Genomic DNA, 23035 nt, shown 5'->3' with positions numbered 1-23035 from the left:
CGCCATTCGACGGCCAACACCGCGGTTCCTGGTGTGTCCGCTGTGCCGTGCGTGTGATCATTGCTTGTACAGCCCTCTCGCAGTGTCCGGAGCAAGTATGGTGGGTCTGACACACCGGTGTCAATGTGTTCGTTTTTCCATATCCAGGAGTGTATATGCGATGGAGTTTGAGACGAATTGAGTTGGATACATTTTTACTTAAATCAACGAAGCTATCAACTCAAAATTTTTGCTCTAGAGTCTAGGATCTGGACATGGAAAGTATTGGTAAGATAGAGAACATAAACACACACACTCCTAAGACTAGAACCTTCTGCACTTAAAAGCAGGCTATAATGTTAGATGGAATACCTTTCCGGCCTATCAGACATACACCCTTCTTCACAGCTTATCTATGCTGAACTATCTTATCAAATGGTAAAACATTTGCTTTGCATGATACGAGATCAATATACCTTTGCAGAGACGTATAAGGTCCACTGTTCACAACCGATCAGGGTTCAGAAATTATACTATGCCTGCATAAGGCCTACATAAAATGATAGTTAGTGGAAGGGGATACATCCTAGAAGTAACTGATAAGCGCATATCACCAGCGTCCGACATGTGAAAATTGCAAGTCATCCCATCACTAAATCTGTAAACAGTGCATCAGTCGGGCAAATGTGTACACAGTGATTGCACCGCCTCACAAGCTCTTACCGCTAAGTTAATTATGACCCTGAAATCTCTATTTTTACACCCAAGACGCGACAGGGGCGATCGCATAAATCAAATCTCCTTTAGACGAGTGTGTCAAGTTTCTTTACACTTGAGATGGAAGTCCTCTGATGACCAACAGGTTTACCGTTAACGATCGCCAGTAGATAGTGCTTTAAAACACATACGGAATACGTAGCTGTATACAAGTAGAATGCAGGCTATGTCACGTGACTGATGCATTCGGTATCACTGGTGCCTCAATAGACATAGAGTATAATGCACCCTCAATGGGAAAAAAATTGGCTGCCTCCCTTATTCCCTTCGGTACAATGTCCATATTTTCTGGGATTCCTCCTGTTGCACCATACTTGGACCGATATACTAATTGTTCGATGCAAAACAGAAGATAGCAAAGTACTTCTTCAATTTCACCATATTAGGCTCTATATTTGGTCAATATATACTCCACCCCTAAATAAAGTACATTCGTTTCTCCATCCATGGGCCTAGTGCAGGCTGAGTCCTTTTACCACAAACCCTTAGGAAGAGGTTGCATCCTGGAGGTTTAGGTTAGTGGTGGTGACCTTCGTTTGCAATAATTTTCTTAGGTTGGTGGTAGAAGTGCAAGTGACCTTTCTTTACTGCCAGAATTCATACTCGGCGCCACTTCCTAGGAAGAGGTGTCAGTCGGGTGGCTGAGGTTAGTACAAGTGTGCTTTCTTTCCCCCAATTTTCTTAGGTTGGTAGCGAAAGCGCAAGTGACCTTTCTTTACTTGCAGAATTCAAACTCGGCGCCGGTTCCTGGGAAGAGGTGGCGATCTGGACATTGAAAAGTAGTTAAAACTAGATAGTTGAAAGTATAGTGATCCCCTATTCTTACCTATATGCGCTGTTATTTTTTTCTAGATAGTGATTTGAGTTGGGAACTTTGTGTTAGATTGACTAGCAGAGGTAGGTAGTTTGGCACGAGCGATGGCTCACGCGTACGTGCGTGTGTTTTCGTGATGATCTTGGATTAGGTAATCAGGTCATGTGGGTTGAATAATGAGACTTGCGTGATCTGTTAACTTAGCAAAAGCATTCTTTGTCGAGCAAGCCAAGTGTTGGACTGACGGTTGTGTGACGTCATGGCAGATTCCAGTGTCCAGCAAAACAACTTTGGCGCCATCCGACCGAGAGCTGTGACGTGAGCAGTCGCTGGACCAGTGGCACGTGCACAGGCTGCTGCTGACCGGTGGCGCCAGGGGTAGCCTCCTCTGCTGGTGACGATCTGAACTAAGTCAGTTGGAGTCTGGACCTAGTGGCGAGCGCTCTGGGTGTTGCCATCTCGAAGATGTGTACTAAGTCTGTTGGAGCATAAGTGATGACAGTACTGCTTGAAATAAAGACTTCAGTCCTTTCCCCGCCAATCAACAGGAGGTGGCGTCCTCTAGTGGTTGCTCTATATACTATGTCAGTTCAAGTGTACTTTACTTGACGCTATTTTCATAGATTAGCAGCGAAAACATAAGCGACCGCGAAAATTCAAACTTGGCAAGACTTAGTAGGATGAGGTGGAATTAGGTTAGTGGATGGGATCCTGTTGGCCTATTTCAGACCATTTTTTCGTAGTTGTGACCGATTATCGTATTGAAATTCGAAATTGTAACCAACTGTTTTATGGAGGGTTAGGTTAGTGGATGTAGCCCAATTGGCCTATTTTCTTAGATGTGCCGCATTATCCTGTTGGAATTTGAATTTACAGGCGAGTTTTTTTGTGGAGCGTTAGGTTAGTGGAGGTAGCCCAATTGACCTATCTTCCCGCCAAAATTCAAACTTCCCGCCAAAATCCGCCGTCTTGTGGGGCGTCACGGTGGTTTTCTCTGGTGGCGACGATATCAACAAAGCCAGTTGGAGTCAGGACCTCGTGGCGACCACACCTGCATGATATTGTTTAAATAAAAAAAAACTAGTCCGGTTTTCTCGCCATTATCATGCTGGAGTTTGAACTTCGCGCGATTTTTATTGGGGATGGGTTTCGGTTAGTGGAGGTAGGCAAAGTGTGTGATCTTACACCATGTGGTGAATACATTGGGTGCAGCCATCTTGAATAATGGTACATGCATCATGATCTGATGTGACAGTGGCGTCCTCTAGTGGTTGCTCTATATACTATGTCAGTTGGAGTCCAGACCTCGTGGTGAATACACTGGGTGTCGCCATCTTGGATTACATCACAGATGAGAGTGCATTCTGGTGGTGGCGATGTGTACTAAGTCAGTTGGAGTTCTGACCTTGTGGTGAACACACCTGCATGGAATTGTTTAAATAAGGTCTAATGTCAAAGTCCTTTTCCCACAAATCCTTAGGAGTGGTGGCAGTCTGGCGACCGAGGTTAGTGAAGTGTCTTTTCTTTGGCGCCATTTTGTTAGCTTAGTAGACATATGGGAATTAATTTTTATTTACCGCAAAAATTAAAAGTTGGTAGCAGTTCATAGGAAGAGGTGGCGGTCGGGTGACTTGGTTTAGTGGAGGAAGGCCAAGTGAGCTTTTTTCCTGCGATTTTCTTTGCTTAGTAGAGATAAGAGCGGTGTGGTGCATTATCCTGTTGGAATTTGAACTTGCCGCCATTTTCTAGGCGGTTGTGGGTTAGGTTAGTGGACGTAGCCCAAGTGGTCTATTTTCCCACCATTTTCATGGTGTGATGCATTATCATGCTAGAATTTGAATTTGCGGTCAATTTTTTTCTGGAGGGTTAGGTTAGTGGTGGTAGCCTAATTGACCTATCTTCCCACCAAAATTCAAACTTCCTGCCAAAATCCGCCATCTTGGATGACGTTATGCGCTGTTGCTAAGTCTACAGGCCGCCATCTTGGATAACATCATTGCCACCATCTTGAAGATATTTGGCACCAATGGAATGTGGGGTGGTTCATACATTGTCCCACTAGTAACGTCTCCAAAGTTGGCAATGCATTTCAAATGTTTTCACACATTCACTCTGTGGCATGTACGCACACTTTATTCAGTTGTATGCCTATTGTTGCTCGCATTCTCAATTGTTGAAGGTGTTAGTAGTGATTCATTTGGTGAAAATTTTGGGTAAATACTAATAATGTAATAAACCGTCATTACTATCATTCGATACGATACCTGCAGTAAAGTACAGGTATCGAGATGCATGTAATCGACATCAAAAGTATCGATATTCCTTCTGTGACCGTAGGCGCAGGTTGACACACTGGGTACGTCCAGCGACCACGTCACTGAGGCCTTAGAGCGACGCATCTCCAAGGCGGGGGTCCCACTGAGGTCCAATGTCCTCCTCACTACCAGCATGTGTCCCTGCTGAACTCACCGCTTCTCGTCTATCCATCTGAGTGCAGTTCGGGAAGTAATCGAACCTGAAGGTCACTGTTGAAGACAATGTATCTGAACAATCGAACCTGAAAGCAGTGGTGATGTAAATCAGGATGTGTCACAGTTTGCAAATTATGAAAATCCTTGGGTATCTTTCGTTAAATGATGAATACATTTAAAAAAATTGCGTATTTTTGAGGAAAAACATTTTAATGAAGAAACTGATTGTGTTTTACGTCTGATGTTCCTGTTTGTAGAACAATTAAATTCTTTGAAAAAATCTGATATTGTCCACAGAGTTCAAGAGATTGATGAATGTATCCTCTTTCGTTTTTTTGTGTTTTATATGGCATAATAACAAGAGCATTTCATAACGCCACAACTGGTTTCGACGAACCAGTGGCGACAACTTTATCCATTTTCTTGATGTTACTAGTGTACCAACGTTATCAGGATTTGCTCTTGTACACAACACTGGGCACACAACCTTTTCTAAATATGATAGTTTCTGCTAATTAAACTGTAATACTGCATACCTTTGATACTGGTTCCAAAATATTTATCTTTTGATGTATCGCTAGCGACAAGGTACCGTAACAGTCATTAACTCTTATTATTACTTTTAAACACCTGTGCTACAGCCGGAACTAATGATCAGATGAACTTTTCAGTTAATTTTACCTTCGAGTCAGCTTCGAAACATTTTTTTTGCTAAATAGAATAGGAAGTTTTTAAATGTATTTTGGTTCTTGCTATGTACACATGACGCTGCTCATTTTGCTCACTTTCGCTGTCAGTTTTTTTTTAGTCCAAAGATATATGCATAAAAGTCTCCACTATCTCATCATGTATGAAGGTGGCATGAAGGTAAAAAAAGAAGGGACTTAACCCTACAGACTTAGGGTGTACGTTGTTTTGAAGCCAGAGCGGGCGGACCTACCGCCATGTTAAGCAGCCCAAAACATTAGCAAACTACTGTTTACGATTGCTGCTTGTCCATTATTTCCGTCGTGTGCGCACAACTGTTTCAAGTACTAAAGGTTATACAGCTTACGTGAATAACATAGTGTCAGGATGGCAATTTCGAACTTTTTCTGTTCTTGAATGCGTATTTTCTCTAGTAATACGACGCATTTGGACTTGTGAACGTAACTTGTTTTTGCTGCTACATTTAGGAGAAACAGAAGTAGAAGGTAGTGATGTGAATAGCATTCTTTCGTAATCCATTTAGTTCCACTTTTACTTTTTTTGTATAGGCAACAAATGAAACCGGAACTCCGAAACCAACACTTGTTTCATTACTGGTAACGGTACTGCTTCTTGTTCGTTACATTTTCAGCTTTCAACTCGCATGCACAACATTTTTAATGTTCACGTTTGCTCTTACCCATGTGTTCTTTGATAGCCCATAACCATGGGAAATGAGGAAAGAAGCAAGGCATTCTATCGTATGTTGTGCATATCAACAAAGCAAATGATTATTTGAATATCAAAGAAACAGAACTGCATAGATGGATACTTCCATGCATAATAGAGTTCTTTTTTTATTAGACTGTCAGTGCATTAGTCTTGCTGTAGTTTACCTCTGAAATCTTACCTAAGATGCGTCGTTTAGTGTGTGGCTAATAATAACATCTTGCAGGGTAAAAAATATACAATTTTTAAACATCTCCCAGGATTATGGAATGCTATAAATGTAATCAAGTGAATGGTCTCAATAGCTTAAGACCTCTTAAAATGGATATTTTGCTTTAACATGTATGTGAGTAACTAATTTAGTGATGATAGGCCTACATCTTGCATTGCTTAGGCTATCTTTCCAACAGGAGTCTATTTGCTTTTTTCCCGTAATATTTGTCGCCAGTAACTGTGTCAGTTTCTCAGGAACAAGAAACGTAGCACAATTGAGACGTACATCTACTTTCATAATCTGGCTGATTTTACTTTTGTATTTCATTTTGGGCTTTTTCAACATACATAAGTCTATACCATGCTTTATAACATAACAGTTAGATACTTAATTTCATGTTCCACATATCATTTGCAAGATAAATCGTAATGATATGGAAGGATTCAGTATATATTGACATAAATATTTTTTGTAAATTTGCCTCAATGCTTATCATTTATCAGTTTTTACATTTTTAATTGAAGACAGACAAATGTTAGTCAGTAATTCCTACCCATGCCATTTATACATTACAGTAATAGAAAAACTTCCACGGAATAGGAGGAGTTATAAAAGAGAAATGTTTTCAGTTTAGTTTGAAATTTTACTTTGCAGTGTGTCAGGTATTTTATATCAGTGGGTATGTGACAGAGTGCTCTTAGTGATACAGACAACCTTAACGTGGCGTAGTCAATGTCATTTTTTTCTTCTGGTACTGCAATTCTGTACATCATTTTTCCTGTTGTTAAGGTGTAGTGGATTATTTACAACAAACTTCAGGAAGAAATAACTGTACTGGGAAACGGATAGATGGCTACTCACACGCCGAGCACAAGGCAGGCACGACGTAAAGGCTATGCACATAAATTTTCAGCCAAAACCTTCTTCAGAAAAGAAGCACAGCACACATACACATACAATCACACACACAAAACTCACGCACACATAACCGCTGTCTCCGACTGTTCTGGCCAGAATCTTTTTTTAAAGGGGGAGAAAATGTGAACAATGAATAATAATAATTATCGGTGAGAGTAATTTAGGGCATCAGTACCTGCCGCAAACAATCACCACGGTTACTTAGCGGTGTGTTAGGCAGGGGCAAGACTGTTGATACAGTGTGGCTCGGATGTCGAAGAATTTGCGACTTGGAAGGCAATGAAAAACACAAGAAAGAAGATAAAGAACAGACACTGAGTAAAGTAACGCAAATCTAAAGTCAAATGACACAAATAAAACTGTTGCAATGAAAGTAAAGAGTGCAACAAGAACTCATGTATACAAAAGAAAATATTACTTGGATTGCTTCACTTTCGAAAGAAATGTAATTCCTTTAAACTTTAATTTACGTTCGGATCGATTAGGATTTTTGATGAAACAACTACGTCTCCACACAACCAAAGCATCAGATACTCTTTGGGATACGGCCTCAAAAATCTATAGATATCCCCAATGGACGAAACTGGGCACGGGGGCGTCAGAGTGACGTCACGGGGAAGTATCACCGCGGTGAACGTAATGTTTTGAGCTAGTTAAGGTGGCGAACATCGGCTTCAAGTTTGTGACTTAATGACAAGTCCCTTTTTTTTACCTTCATGATAGGTGGCGATTAATGTTATCATGCCTGCATTCGATGAATATGCTAAGGCGGCGTGGCGTCTTTCTTGATAATAACCAAATGTACACCAGAATAACTATTGACGGCATGATGTAACACAGTGATTTGAATCGAACAGGTTTTCTAAATTTACACATAAATTCCCACCAATGTATAGAGGAATATCGAGGTGAAGCCAACATTCTCACTTCATTCACAATTGCAATTTCTGGTCACATTTGATAACAGCGCTCCGCGACCTTTTTTTAAACAGAAAATCAATTCTAACCATGATTCAGTAAAATGTACAATCTTCTGTCATTATAAGCTCACACATCAACTCCTTTATGCTCCTAGAGCGCTTGCAGAACTTTTAAAGCTTCGATCATTTGGCATCTCATATCCGTTACTCTTCTACATTTATACACTTTATTCACTAAATGTTAGTTACTGACTTGTTCAAATCCTTGTTTTTGATACATTCGATGGCCAGAACATCACTCGTAACCCTCTTTTTACTCATTGGTCTTTAACTGCCCGCTCCTCTGATTTTTCATAGATAGGCCTATAAGCTGAAAATATGCATGTTCAACGTAACCATGTACACAGATTTATATTATGTGATATATAATATCAGCTTAAGAGAAAGAAAGAAAAAATAAATACACCAGGAAAATTCCGTCACGTTATGATACTCAGACTGTCAAAGGATAAAAAGAGGACACAAATAATGATCATAGAATCTATAAATCTGTGCCAGTGTTCCTGTTCAAGTCTTTGTGGAGATAATTAGTGAAATCTTATTAATTTGAGTAATGTCGTTTACTGCAGTTTTTTAGAACTGGTTCTTTACCATGGTTCAGAAAAACTATATCGTCTTTGTCGGCTTTTGTAACAAATACTTCTGCCTCACTTACTCTACTTCTTGCAATATCTATTTTCGAATAGTTCTTTTTGATATAAAGTGTACGGCGCTTGTAACGCTTTTTTACATTTGATTGCTCTAGTAAACAGCCTCCTGGAAGTGTTTTCTGACATTCACAGTGCGAAAGTGAGCCACGAGTTGTTAAGTGACTGCACATAGGCCACTAAAGCACTGCAGTATACTTCTACATGTCAATGTGCTGTTTATATATATGCATGGGATGAATTCGTGTGGCCGATTCCACTCGTCGGTTTTGACCAATGACGTCATACTTAAGGCAAAGATGCTGCATATCGGCAGTCTATGAAGGGAACGCATCATATCCGTAAACAAACGAATATAGCATGCGATCAAATAATACATTTAACGCGATTTTTATTTACGCACGAATTACATGTACACGAGTTGAAGATAACCGAAATAAAAAAGGACAGGAGTTGTAACAAATAAATAATAATAATAATAATAATAATAATAATATAATAATAAAATATAATAATAATAATAATTATAATAATAATAATTGTTAGTTTGGATAAGTAATTGAGGGATTAAAATTTACGCCGTGAATTTATCGAGCTTCGCACGTCCGAAGATGTACGGAACGTAGCCAGGGCTCATCATGTATTATTTTTTGTAGACAGAGTCTGATATCTGACCTCAGCATCAATCATGAAAATGGAGTGACTAAAACTACTAAAACAAAGAAAAGCATACGATTAAATAAAACATATATTCATTTTAACATATACATTACGATATAGTTGACACTTACGTAAAATTCTAGTTAAATAATGGCAGATCATTCACAAATGAGAGCGACTTATTAATTCTGCGCCTCTATTCTGCAAATAAATATCAATATGGCTAACTGTGGAGCCGCACAAAATATTAAGCCCTCCTAGGACAACGAATGACATGAGAGTGTTGATGCGTACAGGCTGTGACAAGAGAGCGGTGATAATTGCTTTATTTTGCATTCTCTTGTCTTAAAAAATCGATACATATAATCTAAGTTAACTAAATTAAATATTGTCTGTGCTCGAGTGCAAATGGTTCCTTAAAGAGTGTAAAAACTTAGTGTCTAATTAGAATTATTATCATAATTTATGCCAGTGGAGGGGCAGGGAGAACCATAAACTGTAATACAGTATAGCGCATGGTAAAATCGTACTACCGCAAAATTAAGTTAAATCTAATATTGATTATTCATTCAAACGTGAGAAGCACAGGAAAGTTGGAGTTTTGGGCGGGAAGAAATTAAATTAGAACAGAACTACGGAAAAATAAAGCGAATTATAACAAATACGAATTACTAATATAAAATGTAGCGAAACTAACACCGCAAATCCTAAACAAAGCAGGAACTCACGTAACGGAAATCTATTAAAAATTAACAAATATTGGAATCGGTAACTAGAATTGCCCTGTATGGTATAAGAGGACAATTCTAGTTATCAATTCCAATATTAGTAACTTTACTGAACATTTGGGACACCTGCCAGAAAAAAACATCCAGTTAACGAACCATCGAATAGAAAAAAGGATGTAATGAATGAACTATCGAACTATCTAGTTACCGATTCCAATGTTTGTAGCTGTTTCGCGGTAATTCAGAGAACAATTAAGAGCAAAAAAAATGTTATTACGTTTGGGATAGCTGCCGGAAATATAAAGATCCAATTAATGAACTTTCAAATACACTCCTGGAAATGGAAAAAAGAACACATTGACACCGGTGTGTCAGACCCACCATACTTGCTCCGGACACTGCGAGAGGGCTGTACAAGCAATGATCACACGCACGGCACAGCGGACACACCAGGAACCGCGGTGTTGGCCGTCGAATGGCGCTAGCTGCGCAGCATTTGTGCACCGCCGCCGTCAGTGTCAGCCAGTTTGCCGTGGCATACGGAGCTCCATCGCAGTCTTTAACACTGGTAGCATGCCGCGACAGCGTGGACGTGAACCGTATGTGCAGTTGACGGACTTTGAGCGAGGGCGTATAGTGGGCATGCGGGAGGCCGGGTGGACGTACCGCCGAATTGCTCAACACGTGGGGCGTGAGGTCTCCACAGTACATCGATGTTGTCGCCAGTGGTCGGCGGAAGGTGCACGTGCCCGTCGACCTGGGACCGGACCGCAGCGACGCACGGATGCACGCCAAGACCGTAGGATCCTACGCAGTGCCGTAGGGGACCGCACCGCCACTTCCCAGCAAATTAGGGACACTGTTGCTCCTGGGGTATCGGCGAGGACCATTCGCAACCGTCTCCATGAAGCTGGGCTACGATCCCGCACACCGTTAGGCCGTCTTCCGCTCACGCCCCAACATCGTGCAGCCCGCCTCCAGTGGTGTCGCGACAGGCGTGAATGGAGGGACGAATGGAGACGTGTCGTCTTCAGCGATGAGAGTCGCTTCTGCCTTGGTGCCAATGATGGTCGTATGCGTGTTTGGCGCCGTGCAGGTGAGCGCCACAATCAGGACTGCATACGACCGAGGCACACAGGGCCAACACCCGGCATCATGGTGTGGGGAGCGATCTCCTACACTGGCCGTACACCACTGGTGATCGTCGAGGGGACACTGAATAGTGCACGGCACATCCAAACCGTCATCGAACCCATCGTTCTACCATTCCTAGACCGGCAAGGGAACTTGCTGTTCCAACAGGACAATGCACGTCCGCATGTATCCCGTGCCACCCAACGTGCTCTAGAAGGTGTAAGTCAACTACCCTGGCCAGCAAGATCTCCGGATCTGTCCCCCATTGAGCATGTTTGGGACTGGATGAAGCGTCGTCTCACGCGGTCTGCACGTCCAGCACGAACGCTGGTCCAGCTGAGGCGCCAGGTGGAAATGGCATGGCAAGCCGTTCCACAGGACTACATCCAGCATCTCTACGATCGTCTCCATGGGAGAATAGCAGCCTGCATTGCTGCGAAAGGTGGATATAGACTGTACTAGTGCCGACATTGTGCATGCTCTGTTGCCTGTGTCTATGTGCCTGTGGTTCTGTCAGTGTGATCATGTGATGTATCTGACCCCAGGAATGTGTCAATAAAGTTTCCCCTTCCTGGGACAATGAATTCACGGTGTTCTTATTTCAAGTTCCAGGAGTGTAGTTGGAATCGGTAACTAGAATTGACCTCATATAGAGGTCAATTCTAGTTACCGATTCCAATAGTACTGTTTCGCGGTAGAGCAAAGACCAATTACAAGCGCTAAAATCTTATAACATAAGAGAAACTTGCTTAAAAAACGTTTTTATTAGTGAACTACAGAATACGACTAGACTTTTAAAAAATTAAAATTTAAAAATAATAAAATTTAAAATAAAAATTAGACGAGTGCTGGGTTTACCACTATGACTCCGAAACAAAGGAGCTAAGCAAAGAGTGGAAAGATGCGGATACCACATCGCCTAAAATGTCGAAGTCCAACCGTCATTGGCTTAGTATTTTTGGCTGTGTCAAGGCATGGTGTTAACGGAGCATGCTCGCAAGAGGCAAACCGTATCATGAGAATACTACCGAAACCTCCTGACGAATTTACGGGAGGCTGTCAGGACAAAACAGCTGTGTACAGGCTGTACGCCCTACAGTGCGGCATTCCTTCTCACAGCCGTGGTTTGCCCGTGGCCTATCCGCAAAGGGGTTACGTAAGCAGAGCATCAATCACACACACTGCCTAGGCGCGCAGGCGGCAGCGCGAACGCCGACCCGACGGACCTATTTGTCTCCGTGGGCCACGTGACAGGAACTAGTTCCACTAGTCTCTCTACATGGCGTGTGTATTTAGGGCAGTGCACAGCAGCTCTGAAGCATCTCCCTTCGAGTATGATGATTGCCCCATTTGAGATGTGCACCATTAAGTGCCGCTGCAAGGTACCCGACTCAAAATGCCCACTGCACGCAGTTCCATTGGCAATATTCGGTCGGGAATTGGTTGTGATAGTCTTGTATTGACTGGCAGCAGCGATTCCTGTTGGGGGTTGAAGCCGATTGTCATTGACACGCGTGGCAGTTGTCTCGGGTCGCTGCAGGCCAGCAACTATTTACGGCCACTGTTCTTACGCCATACTAAATGGCTGCCATTGTTACACCATTACTTGCAAACATGTTGGAAACTCCACACTGATACACCAACAAAACTAGCTACTTCATTCGCAAGAGTGGCCAAGGGCCCGTCCATTCTGCCACATCTCGACGGCGTTCCCTCTTATTATGCTGATTCCATACAACCAAATGCCCCCCCCCCCCCCCACATACACAAACACACACCAATTTGCTGCTAAGACACGTCAGCGCCTGAGTGTAACATGACCAGTTCTACAACGTTTACAGCGCTCCAAAGCTACTGCTGTGGTCTTTGCCCACGGAATCTATGTTTGTAAATACGGGGTATAACGGGTATGAGTGCACATATTTCTAATGGTGACTGAGGACGGTCCATCGAATAACATTAAATCAGTATTTACGTCTTCTGCAGAATGGTTCAAACGGCTCTGAGCACTATGGGACTTAACTTCTGAGGTCATCAGTTCCCTAGAACATAGAACTACTTAAACCTAACTAACCCAAGAACATCACACACATCCATGCCCGAGGCAGGATTCGAACCTACGATCGTAGCGGTCGCGCGGTTACAGACTGAAGCGCCTAGAACCGCTCGGCCACACCGCCCGGCTCTTCTGCAGAGTAATAATTAAAGCTATTACAAGTCGTATGTATTTAGGTTGGTTACTGCCTCCAAGTACATGTGGTAAGAGCAAGCCATTAATGCTGTTTCCCCGGGGCAGAAGATCAGGTGTTCAAGTATGTACGTGTGTACGCAAAACTGTTAGTATATACTGACAGGCGTAGTCCACCTAGTGCCGCAGTTACGGCCGTGCAGAAAACATCAGGTCGTAAAGTTTGTGATGTGTTTGTGGCAAGACCATTCGACGCAGAGAAGAAACAACAGCTGCTACGTATCAAATCGCTTCACTTACACCCGTTATACTTTTATATGTCTCCATACATCTGAGTTGGTTACCTTGAGTTCAGTACTATTATGATAGAGAAATTTTGCCTGAAGAGGAGTTCATTTCAAAGGTGGTTCCGAAGTGGACGACAGTTCCTTAGAATTTCATATCTACAGTTATTTTTTATTTAGTGAGCACAGAGCAGTACAGATACCAACACTTCTTCTTGTCTGGGTGCCGTCGATGTCACTCAGTGTGGACGCAGATGGTTGCCGGGTCGTCGACTTCAGCATCTTCAACGTGGCACAGCCTTTATTTGGACGGGGCGTGTGGGAGGGCAATGTCAAACTGCAAACACAACAGAGAAATGTCACGTACAAGGCAGATCTTCACATAAAGCATTCAACTGTTAGTCTGTACAAGAGGTGAAAGTCTAACTCAAGTGCCTTGTCTCTTACTTCTAAATCGACATGCGAAGAAACGTCCTTCCACTACTGGCAAAGTGTGCTCAAATAAGGCTTATATATATTTATTATAAAGAAATAAAACGACAGATGTATAATACGACAGAAAAAGAGGACACAAAAAAGGAAAACGTTTCATTTCAGTATAGACTTTTCACAAGCTGATATTCGAAAAACAACAACAAAAAATCTGTCGTGTGTCGTTTATCTGAGTGTATTTATTTAAAGATGGGCTTTACGGACACTGGGATGAACCTTGTAGGAAAGCAAACTATTAAACAAAAATACACTCCTGGAAATTGAAATAAGAACACCGTGAATTCATTGTCCCAGGAAGGGGAAACTTTATTGACACATTCCTGGGGTCAGATACATCACATGATGACACTGACAGAACCACAGGCACATAGACACAGGCAACAGAGCATGCACAATGTCGGCACTAGTACAGTCTATATCCACCTTTCGCAGCAATGCCGGCTGCTATTCTCCCATGGAGACGATCGTAGAGATGCTGGATGTAGTCCTGTGGAACGGCTTGCCATGCCATTTCCACCTGGCGCCTCAGTTGGACCAGCGTTCGTGCTGGACGTGCAGACCGCGTGAGACGACGCTTCATCCAGTCCCAAACATGCTCAATGGGGGACAGATCCGGAGATCTTGCTGGCCAGGGTAGTTGACTTACACCTTCTAGAGCACGTTGGGTGGCACGGGATACATGCGGACGTGCATTGTCCTGTTGGAACAGCAAGTTCCCTTGCCGGTCTAGGAATGGTAGAACGATGGGTTCGATGACGGTTTGGATGTACCGTGCACTATTCAGTGTCCCCTCGACGATCACCAGTGGTGTACGGCCAGTGTAGGAGATCGCTCCCCACACCATGATGCCGGGTGTTGGCCCTGTGTGCCTCGGTCGTATGCAGTCCTGATTGTGGCGCTCACCTGCACGGCGCCAAACACGCATACAACCATCATTGGCACGAAGGCAGAAGCGACTCTCATCGCTGAAGACGACACGTCTCCATTCGTCCCTCCATTCACGCCTGTCGCGACACCACTGGAGGCGGGCTGCACGATGTTGGGGCGTGAGCGGAAGACGGCCTAACGGTGTGCGGGACCGTAGCCCAGCTTCATGGAGACGGTTGCGAATGGTCCTCGCCGATACCCCAGGAGCAACAGTGTCCCTAATTTGCTGGGAAGTGGCGGTGCGGTCCCCTACGGCACTGCGTAGGATCCTACGGTCTTGGCGTGCATCCGTGCGTCGCTGCGGTCCGGTCCCAGGTCGACGGGCACGTGCACCTTCCGCCGACCACTGGCGACAATATCGATGTACTGTGGAGACCTCACGCCCCACGTGTTGAGCAATTCGGCGGTACGTCCACCCGGCCTCCCGCATGCCCACTATACGCCCTCGCTCAAAGTCCGTCAACTGCACATACGGTTCACGTCCACGCTGTCGCGGCATGCTACCAGTGTTAAAGACTGCGATGGAGCTCCGTATGCCACGGCAAACTGGCTGACACTGACGGCGGCGGTGCACAAATGCTGCGCAGCTAGCGCCATTCGACGGCCAACACCGCGGGTCCTGGTGTGTCCGCTGTGCCGTGCGTGTGATCATTGCTTGTACAGCCCTCTCGCAGTGTCCGGAGCAAGTATGGTGGGTCTGACACACCGGTGTCAATGTGTTCTTTTTTCCATTTCCAGGAGTGTAGTTTATAAGTGGTGGAATTTATATCTGAATAACGTGAAAATATTGTTAATTGCTACAGTTGCTTTGTATAATTCTTGGCTAAGAATTGAAATCCAAGTGCTAACGAAGAAGTAAGTCAGATCTCTCTTTATCATGCAATTTTCACTGTGTTGGATTGTACTTCCATAATTATTCTCGACGTTCCACTTAAAGTGAACATAACAACACCGCAAAGTAAACGTGTCCCATTTACGTTCCTAGAAGCCACTTCATCTGTTAGACAGACGGATCATTTAAATACGAGCGGCTGTGCAACGGCGTGATTCCCAGGTGCATAATGTGGTACCATTGCTATAAAGTGCGAACAACGAATTTTAGTATATGATGTTCATATTGTAGATACTTCAAGCATATGCGAACCTGTACCCTGAAAACGGTATTCAGGCAGCAGTGGGTATTTGGTATTGTGTTCGCTTTGACCTTTATTGTTTGTTGAATAACCTATAAATAAATTTTATTTGCTTTTCACTAATTTTTGAAGATTTTATATACATTTTTCCTTCTCGTTCTGCTAACATACTTTCACTATATTTGCTATTTGTTGCATAAGACAACCATCTAGCATATGTTATACAATTTCAGTGACCGTTATATTATAAGTTATGGCGTATTTTCTCATGTTCGGCAGCGTTTGTCATATTTTGTGGATGTCATCAAAGATTAAATCTTACGAAAACATGACTGAAATGCCAAATATGTTACGTAAATCCATGGGATATTCCTGAATAAAATATCGTGATTGTGGTTTCTCTACCGACTGCTGAATTATGTTCTATATTTGTTTTCTTCTTATTAGATCACTGCCACCTAGTAAATAAGCCTTTACGATTTTGATCGCAATTAAACATTTTTGACTTTCGAAGCTTATGTAACCGGGAAAATTCGTCGATACAGTCCACAAAATGATGTAAGAGTTTTGTTCAGCGAGCGTGTATTTTACATTACTTCTTCCTGTTCTGTATATGTAGTGAAGTAAGCAAATTGCAGTTCATGTACCTTCGTTGTTGTTCGCCTGTTTTCTCTTAAAAACGATTCCCGCAGAGTGTAATATATTAAGTTTGACTTCGCTTAAAATTTTTAAAACCTTGGGTATTCAGTAAATAGCCGGCCGCGGTGGTCTCGCGGTTCTAGGCGCGCAGTCCGGAACCGTGCGACTGCTACGGTCGCAGGTTCGAATCCTGCCTCGGGCATGGATGTGTGTGATGTCCTTAGGTTAGTTAGGTTTAAGTAGTTCTAAGTTCTAGGGGACTGATGACCACAGCAGTTGAGTCCCATAGTGCTCAGAGCCATTTTCAGTAAATACGGAACACTTTGCAACGTATTAACGACGTGATAAGAATGCATCGAGGTTTGAAATGCTTAAACTGTTGATTAAATGTCTGTGAGTAGGCATAGGTATATACTGAAACATTATAGTTTTGAAAGCTTGCATTCCGGAAATTTTTGCCGGTTGTGAAAGGTATTCTATGAAGAGAAACTAAACAAGTTAAACTGGCATAGTTACTTTAGCATTCAGATTCTTCTGAGTTGGCCCCACAGCCTCAATTAATTTGTAGAAGGACGTTATTCTACCAGGCTGTGTCTTAAATTACTTTATTTAGACTGTCAGTTTCAGACACAGCTCGTTTTTCAAATTCAGATGTGAATCTCCAGCTATTTGTGGGTACTGCTTGGACTGACTCTCCTTCAAATAAAAAATGAAACATTTTTCTTCCTGTTCATTATTATGCAGATGCGGTGAAAATTAACGAATCTCTCTCACTGTGAACAGCAGTATACTATAATCAATGTTGGTGCTGAGAACATATAAAATTTATTGTATCTCATATTTTGTTCGTGCTCGTCACAGTTGGCCAAGAGTGAGAGCGGGTGTAAATACCTCAAAGTCTGTTTATTAGTCACTCTCACACATGGCTACGACCTGTTTTGACTTCTTTACATCATGTTCAAACAGTTCTGAGAAACAAAATAATTCTGGAATGAGATTTTCACTCTACAGCGGAGTGTGCGCTGATATGAAACTTCCAGGCAGATTAAAACTGTGTGCCGGACCGAGACTCAACCTCGGGACCTTTGCCTATCGCGGGCAAGTGCTCTACCAACTGGGCTACCCAAGCATGACTTACAACCCGTTCTCACAGCTCCAATTAGGGGTGTCTGAAAATGATTCTTGGGGTGAAACGGGTCGTGGCTGTGCCGTGCATACATAGTTTATGAGTGTGACTATAATAAACATGATTCTGGTACACATTTTGTCTCCTGTTAATATTCTTGGGGAACGTCCTTTTAAACAGGTGGCAAGAAATTGCATCTAAACGAAGCTGAAAATAGTACAGTAAATAAGCAACATGTTCAGTTTTACCCAAATGGTCCTTACCCTTGTCGCAAACTGTTTGATACACTCCATCAGCTTCGGGCCGATTCCGCAGGAGTCAGTCTCGCCATCGACTGCAACAAGATTCAGAGCAGTCAGTGAATTGTTGCAACAAAAACCCATAACGACAAGACACCGTAAGAAACTGTCGATTACCTTCTGCATGAGCATATGACTTCACATGTGAAAATGATAGACGTTTAGAGATGAAGCTAACAACATTCTCAGATATGTGTGGAACAATCAATAGATGACTGAAAACAAAATACGGAAGAGGACGTGATAAATATTTTGTACAAACATAGTTGTTCCTACTTTTATTGTTTGGAACTGAGTCGTGTGTCACATCGGCAACAAGAGAATAGAACGGAGTCAGCAGAAACGAATTTTGTTTGAGCAACAATAGGTTGTAGTAGGTAAGACAAAATTAAGAATTATAACATTGGGTTGACGGATCATTTATAAATACAAAAAATGCTTGAAAACAGAACAAAACTGAATAAATGCATTAACAGGATGAGTAACCAAGGACAGGTTAAAATATGCAATTGTTAAATCTCTTCAAAAGAAAGGCGACAAAACAGTCTTAAACAATTATCATCCAGTTTCCTTACTGAAATCTATTTCCAAAGTATTTGAAAAAATAATGTATTCAAAGTAGACTCACACTTAAGTGGAACCGATTTACTTAGCATATCGCAGTTTGGATTCCAGGAGGGCTGCTCTACTGAGAATGCTATTTACACATTCAGTCATCCAATAGTACAAGCCTTAAATAATAAAACATGGCCAGTTGGTATGTTTTGCGGTCTTTCAACTGCGTTTGATTGTGGAGGTCATGTTACTCTCTTATTAGAGTTTACTTTTATTGAACTGATGGCTTTACACACAGCTGTTTGAATCATACTTATCTAAATAGAATATAAAAGATGCACTGAATAATTCAACCAATTCGGAATTTTAGTGACTAGAAGGAAATCACAAAGGGAGCCCCACAGGTTTCAATTTTGTATGCACTCCCATTCCTTGTATAAGTGAATGACCTTTCACTCAACAATGAACAGGCAGGACTGGTACTTTTTCCAGACAGTAGAGAGAAATCAGCAGAGTAGATGGGAAATGTTATTATCCTAAGAATTACTGAGTGGATCTCAGAAAATGGACTGTCCCTAAATTTTGAAAGAAAAAGAAACATGTCTCTATGACAAGTAAACTCATACCAAGAATTGAGGTAGCACATAAGCAGGAGTGAATAAATAGGGTAGAATGCTCCACATTTTTGCGGTACCTAGTGATGAAACCTTGAATTGGAAGAATCATATTACTGAGCTTCTCAAACAATTAAGTCAGCTACTTTTGCTCTTCGTATAAGTGCTAATCTTAGAAACACACGACTCAACCTCCTGACATATTATGCTTATTTCCACTACGTAATGTCTAATGGAATAATTTGCTAGGGTAACTCTTCGCTTAGAAAGGAATTATTGATTGCCCAAAAGAGAGCAGTAAGAATAACATATGGTGCTCAAATGATTGGTTCAAATGGCTCTGAGCACTATGGGACTCAACTGCTGAGGTCATTAGTCCCCTAGAACTTAGAACTAGTTAAACCTAACTAACCTAAGGACATCACACACATCCATGCCCGAGGCAGGATTCGAACCTGCGACAGTAGCGGTCTCGCGGTTCCAGACTGCAGCGCCAGAACCGCGCGGCCACTTCGGCCGGCCATATATGGTGCTCACCCACAGATGTCATGTAAGTACCTCTTCAATGGGTTAGGCATTTTAACTGTGGCGACCCTTTCGGCGGAGTTATTTTTTAGTTACAAACATCTATTCCTTGACGAAACTCGTCACAATCCATCACAAAAATCTGAGAACTGTGATGTCCACACCTACAACTCCAAAGGGAAAAATGACCCTCAGTATCCATTATCAAAGACGTCAGGTGATATGAAAGGAATTCAATATGAAGCAACAAAAGTATGTGATTATTTTCCCAATAACATAAAATATCTTACAGGTAGGAAAGAAAATTTTAAATCTAACTTAAAATCATTTCTCCTGGACATCTCCTTCTCTACCATTGCCGAATTTCTACATATAAACTGATAGCCAGTACCCTTTTTAAAAAAATATAAACCTATCCTCTAAATTGCTTTGATCCACATCATTTCGATAAAAGAAAGCCTTTTTCTCTAGGTCGTCATTCACATGTTTGAAGACATTCATCGTAGTGGCTTCGTGACTTCTTTATCAGTATGTTTGGGAAATCCGTGTACTCCTCTTGATGTGATATAATTTGGGAAGTACTTGTTTTACTGATTTCCCTGAGTTGAAGTTGGCGGAGACCATTGGAGTCAGTATTGTATTGTTTAAATACAGTATTGCAGTGTTACAATTTTGATGCCATAGGTGACGTGGGCGGACATAGTTGCACCGTTGAGGAGCGCTTAGTGGCATGTACATTGGGGCACAAACGTCCACAGGCAGGGTAAACAATATCAGAGACAATGAGAACCTTTCGAGGACGCTTTGGCAGGTCCCACGTCGCACAGGAAACATGCTTGATGGAAATGCGCTTTTCTTACAAAGGCAGTCCCTGTAGTGTACGCAAAAAAACGCGATTAAGAAAGCGACCAGTTGAAGCGTCTCCAACGAAATGTCCTGGCAAAAGAGTAGGTCAACAATTTATGAGCAAATTAAAAAAAATATTTGAAAATGACAGGATTTAGTTCGATGTTTGTGAGTGTATTATCTGATAACGACATGGAAAATCGAGTTGCAACATGCAGTGCATTTTTGGTACAATTTCCAAATGCCATATCTCGCTCAAGAGCGTTATTTTCTGATGAATGTCCTCAGGAAAATAGGGAGGACAACAGGTTTATTAATAGTGTAAAGAAACGAATGTGAAAGGAATACATTTCAGCTCAATTTAACGCATCATTTGATTTTATCTTACTGCATCTTGAACTTCAGAACACATGTGTACATCGTACTTCAATTATACTGTGACCTGTGAGTGTCGAATTAATCGTTTCCCCTGGTGTATACACGTCCAACGATATATAGTGTATTTAAAAGCCGTGACATCAGATATATAGGGGTGATAGATCGCGTCAAGAGGTACAACTTTTGCTACAGACAGAATGTTCGCTGATGCTTCCCACAACGCTAAGCGTCTTTTGTTATTTGTTATGCCCCTGAGAAGCACCAGGGCGTAGGCTCTCTGCAATGGATGTATGAAATGTGTGTTGCCTTTATCCAGTCATAAGCTGCGTGTCAAAGCGGTAGGCCAAATACCTAATTCGCTTCCAAAATCTCTTTCTCTGCATAAAGACACCCATTCTTAAGGTTTTCTTGCTGAGAATCATTCTGTCACCTTACTCCGATAGCTAATATGAAGATGCTGCACAGCTGTTCAGTATATCCTGCTAGACTCAAACAAAAGTTGTTCCCCAAAACGTGATCTATCACTCTAGGCGTATGATGCAAGGAATATGAAACAACCTGTATAATATCTGCCGCAGTAACACTAAACCCTGACACTCTGCTGAGTGGTTTATTACGTACTGGTGTCTTACCTTCTTGGCTACATTTATCGATGAGCCGCATGTGCTTCTCCAGTTCATCTTTGTCGGACATCTTGGTGGCGACGTGTTTCTTTGCCTCCTCCTTGTCGAACCTGCCGTCCTTAACCTACAAATGAATCCACAAATCTGTTATACTGTCTTTTTTTAACTTTCTAAGTACATACTCTAAGCTTCTTCCATAAAGAGTTTGTGAAAATTAATGTGCACGTGGTTAAAAATCGCTCAAGAGAGTATAAAATTCTTAAGAATTCCTGTAGTGACATCACAGATGATTGTTTTGGGAGTACTTACCACTCCAACTTCCTGTAGAACGCACCCCATGAAGCACTGAAAAGACAGAAAAAACGAACAAGTTATTGTTTGTTGCGTGTCACACTGCCTTCGGTTGCAATTAATCAAGGCCACATGCGTGATACAGTAATGTAGAAGCCCCAAGATCAAGGGAGAGTTTTCTGACAGTGTTCTGGTAATTGGCTGAAATACAGTAGCACCTTTTTCCCGTCACTGGTGATGATCTACGTACAATCGCTCATGAGTTCGTATTCTAGTGCAATTTGCGAAGCGCTACTTCTATGTCATGTTACATATTTGATATTCAGACTGGAATCACTCACGTTCTTCTCGTCTCGTGATATTTACAGGAAAATGAGGAGATATCGCAGTAGTTATAAAATATTTACTTGTAGAGCTAATGTTTCTGAAATCCGTACCACAGTGACATCAGAAAATCCTTTTCGTTAACCAGGTCTTGCACAAGATGTTTCCATACGCTGTTTGAAACTATTTGAAAAAATACTTAGTTATAAAATATTTACTTGTAGAAGTAACGTGTCTGAAATCTGTACCACAATGACATCAGAAAATCTATTTCTTAACCAGGTCTTGCACGAGTTGTTGGCATACGCTGTTTGAAACTATTTGAAAAAATACTTGCAACTATATTTGTAACGCTCAAAACCCGTACTGCTATAGCAACGTATTCTTAGTAGCATCACTGTTTATCACCCTCTTATTTCATTTACGTACGTTACGCGGGAAACAACGTCCTACACCTTTCTGCAAGTGCACAAATCGCTACAGTTTTATCACTGTGTTTGCCATAGAGACGATAATAGTATGTACCTGGAATATTCAGCGAAAGCGGACTCTTGGGTTTTAAAAGGAGCAGAGGTCATGAGGAAGATGATGGCTTTGTACAAACTGAGTTCCCAGTGGGACTTTGGAGCATCGCGACACAACCGTCATGCCGAACGAACTCGTCGAAGCGAACCGTGCGATAGTTCTTTGCTTACCCATTCCCAGTTATTTTTAGGTGACACGGATGATTCAATCACGAAAGTTTCTCTCAAAAGTTTCTTTCTTTCTCGGGAACTACGTAGTCCCAGAGTTCTCCCACACAAGTTACGTCTTGCATTTATGTTTCCGTGATAAAATTCACTTCTTTATTCCATTTTGTACCTAGCTGATACTCACGACAAGTTATTTGGCCCTAAGCCACGCTTACCAATTATTATCATCCCAGTGTCTCTCACAGAGTAGGCTATATCATTGTTCACGTTTTATCTGACCTGCCTCCACCCCCATCCCCCCTCGTATTTAGGACGAAATATCTGTCACTTTAGAAAGCGTTGATTTTGCAGTACTAGGCGA

The 23035-nt window shown here is 42.1% G+C and overlaps 1 protein-coding gene across 1 annotated transcript in view; it reads right to left on the bottom strand.

Moving 5' to 3' along the window:
• Nucleotides 1-13361: 13361 nt before the first annotated feature.
• LOC126251618 (general odorant-binding protein 56a-like) overlaps nt 13362-23035 on the bottom strand; it is a 33553-nt gene continuing 23879 nt past the window's right edge. Inside the window, exons 4-7 of the mRNA XM_049952159.1 lie at nt 21677-21712; nt 21377-21491; nt 17791-17861; nt 13362-13547 (exon numbers count right to left, since the gene is read on the bottom strand). Of these exons, the coding sequence (XP_049808116.1) occupies nt 13512-13547; nt 17791-17861; nt 21377-21491; nt 21677-21712 (258 nt within the window). The 3' untranslated portion in view covers nt 13362-13511. The remainder of the gene's footprint in view (nt 13548-17790; nt 17862-21376; nt 21492-21676; nt 21713-23035) is intronic.

This window comes from Schistocerca nitens, chromosome 4 (genome assembly GCF_023898315.1).
Source record: "Schistocerca nitens isolate TAMUIC-IGC-003100 chromosome 4, iqSchNite1.1, whole genome shotgun sequence".
Taxonomy (NCBI): domain Eukaryota; kingdom Metazoa; phylum Arthropoda; class Insecta; order Orthoptera; family Acrididae; genus Schistocerca; species Schistocerca nitens.
This window is presented reverse-complemented; position numbering and strand designations above follow the sequence as displayed.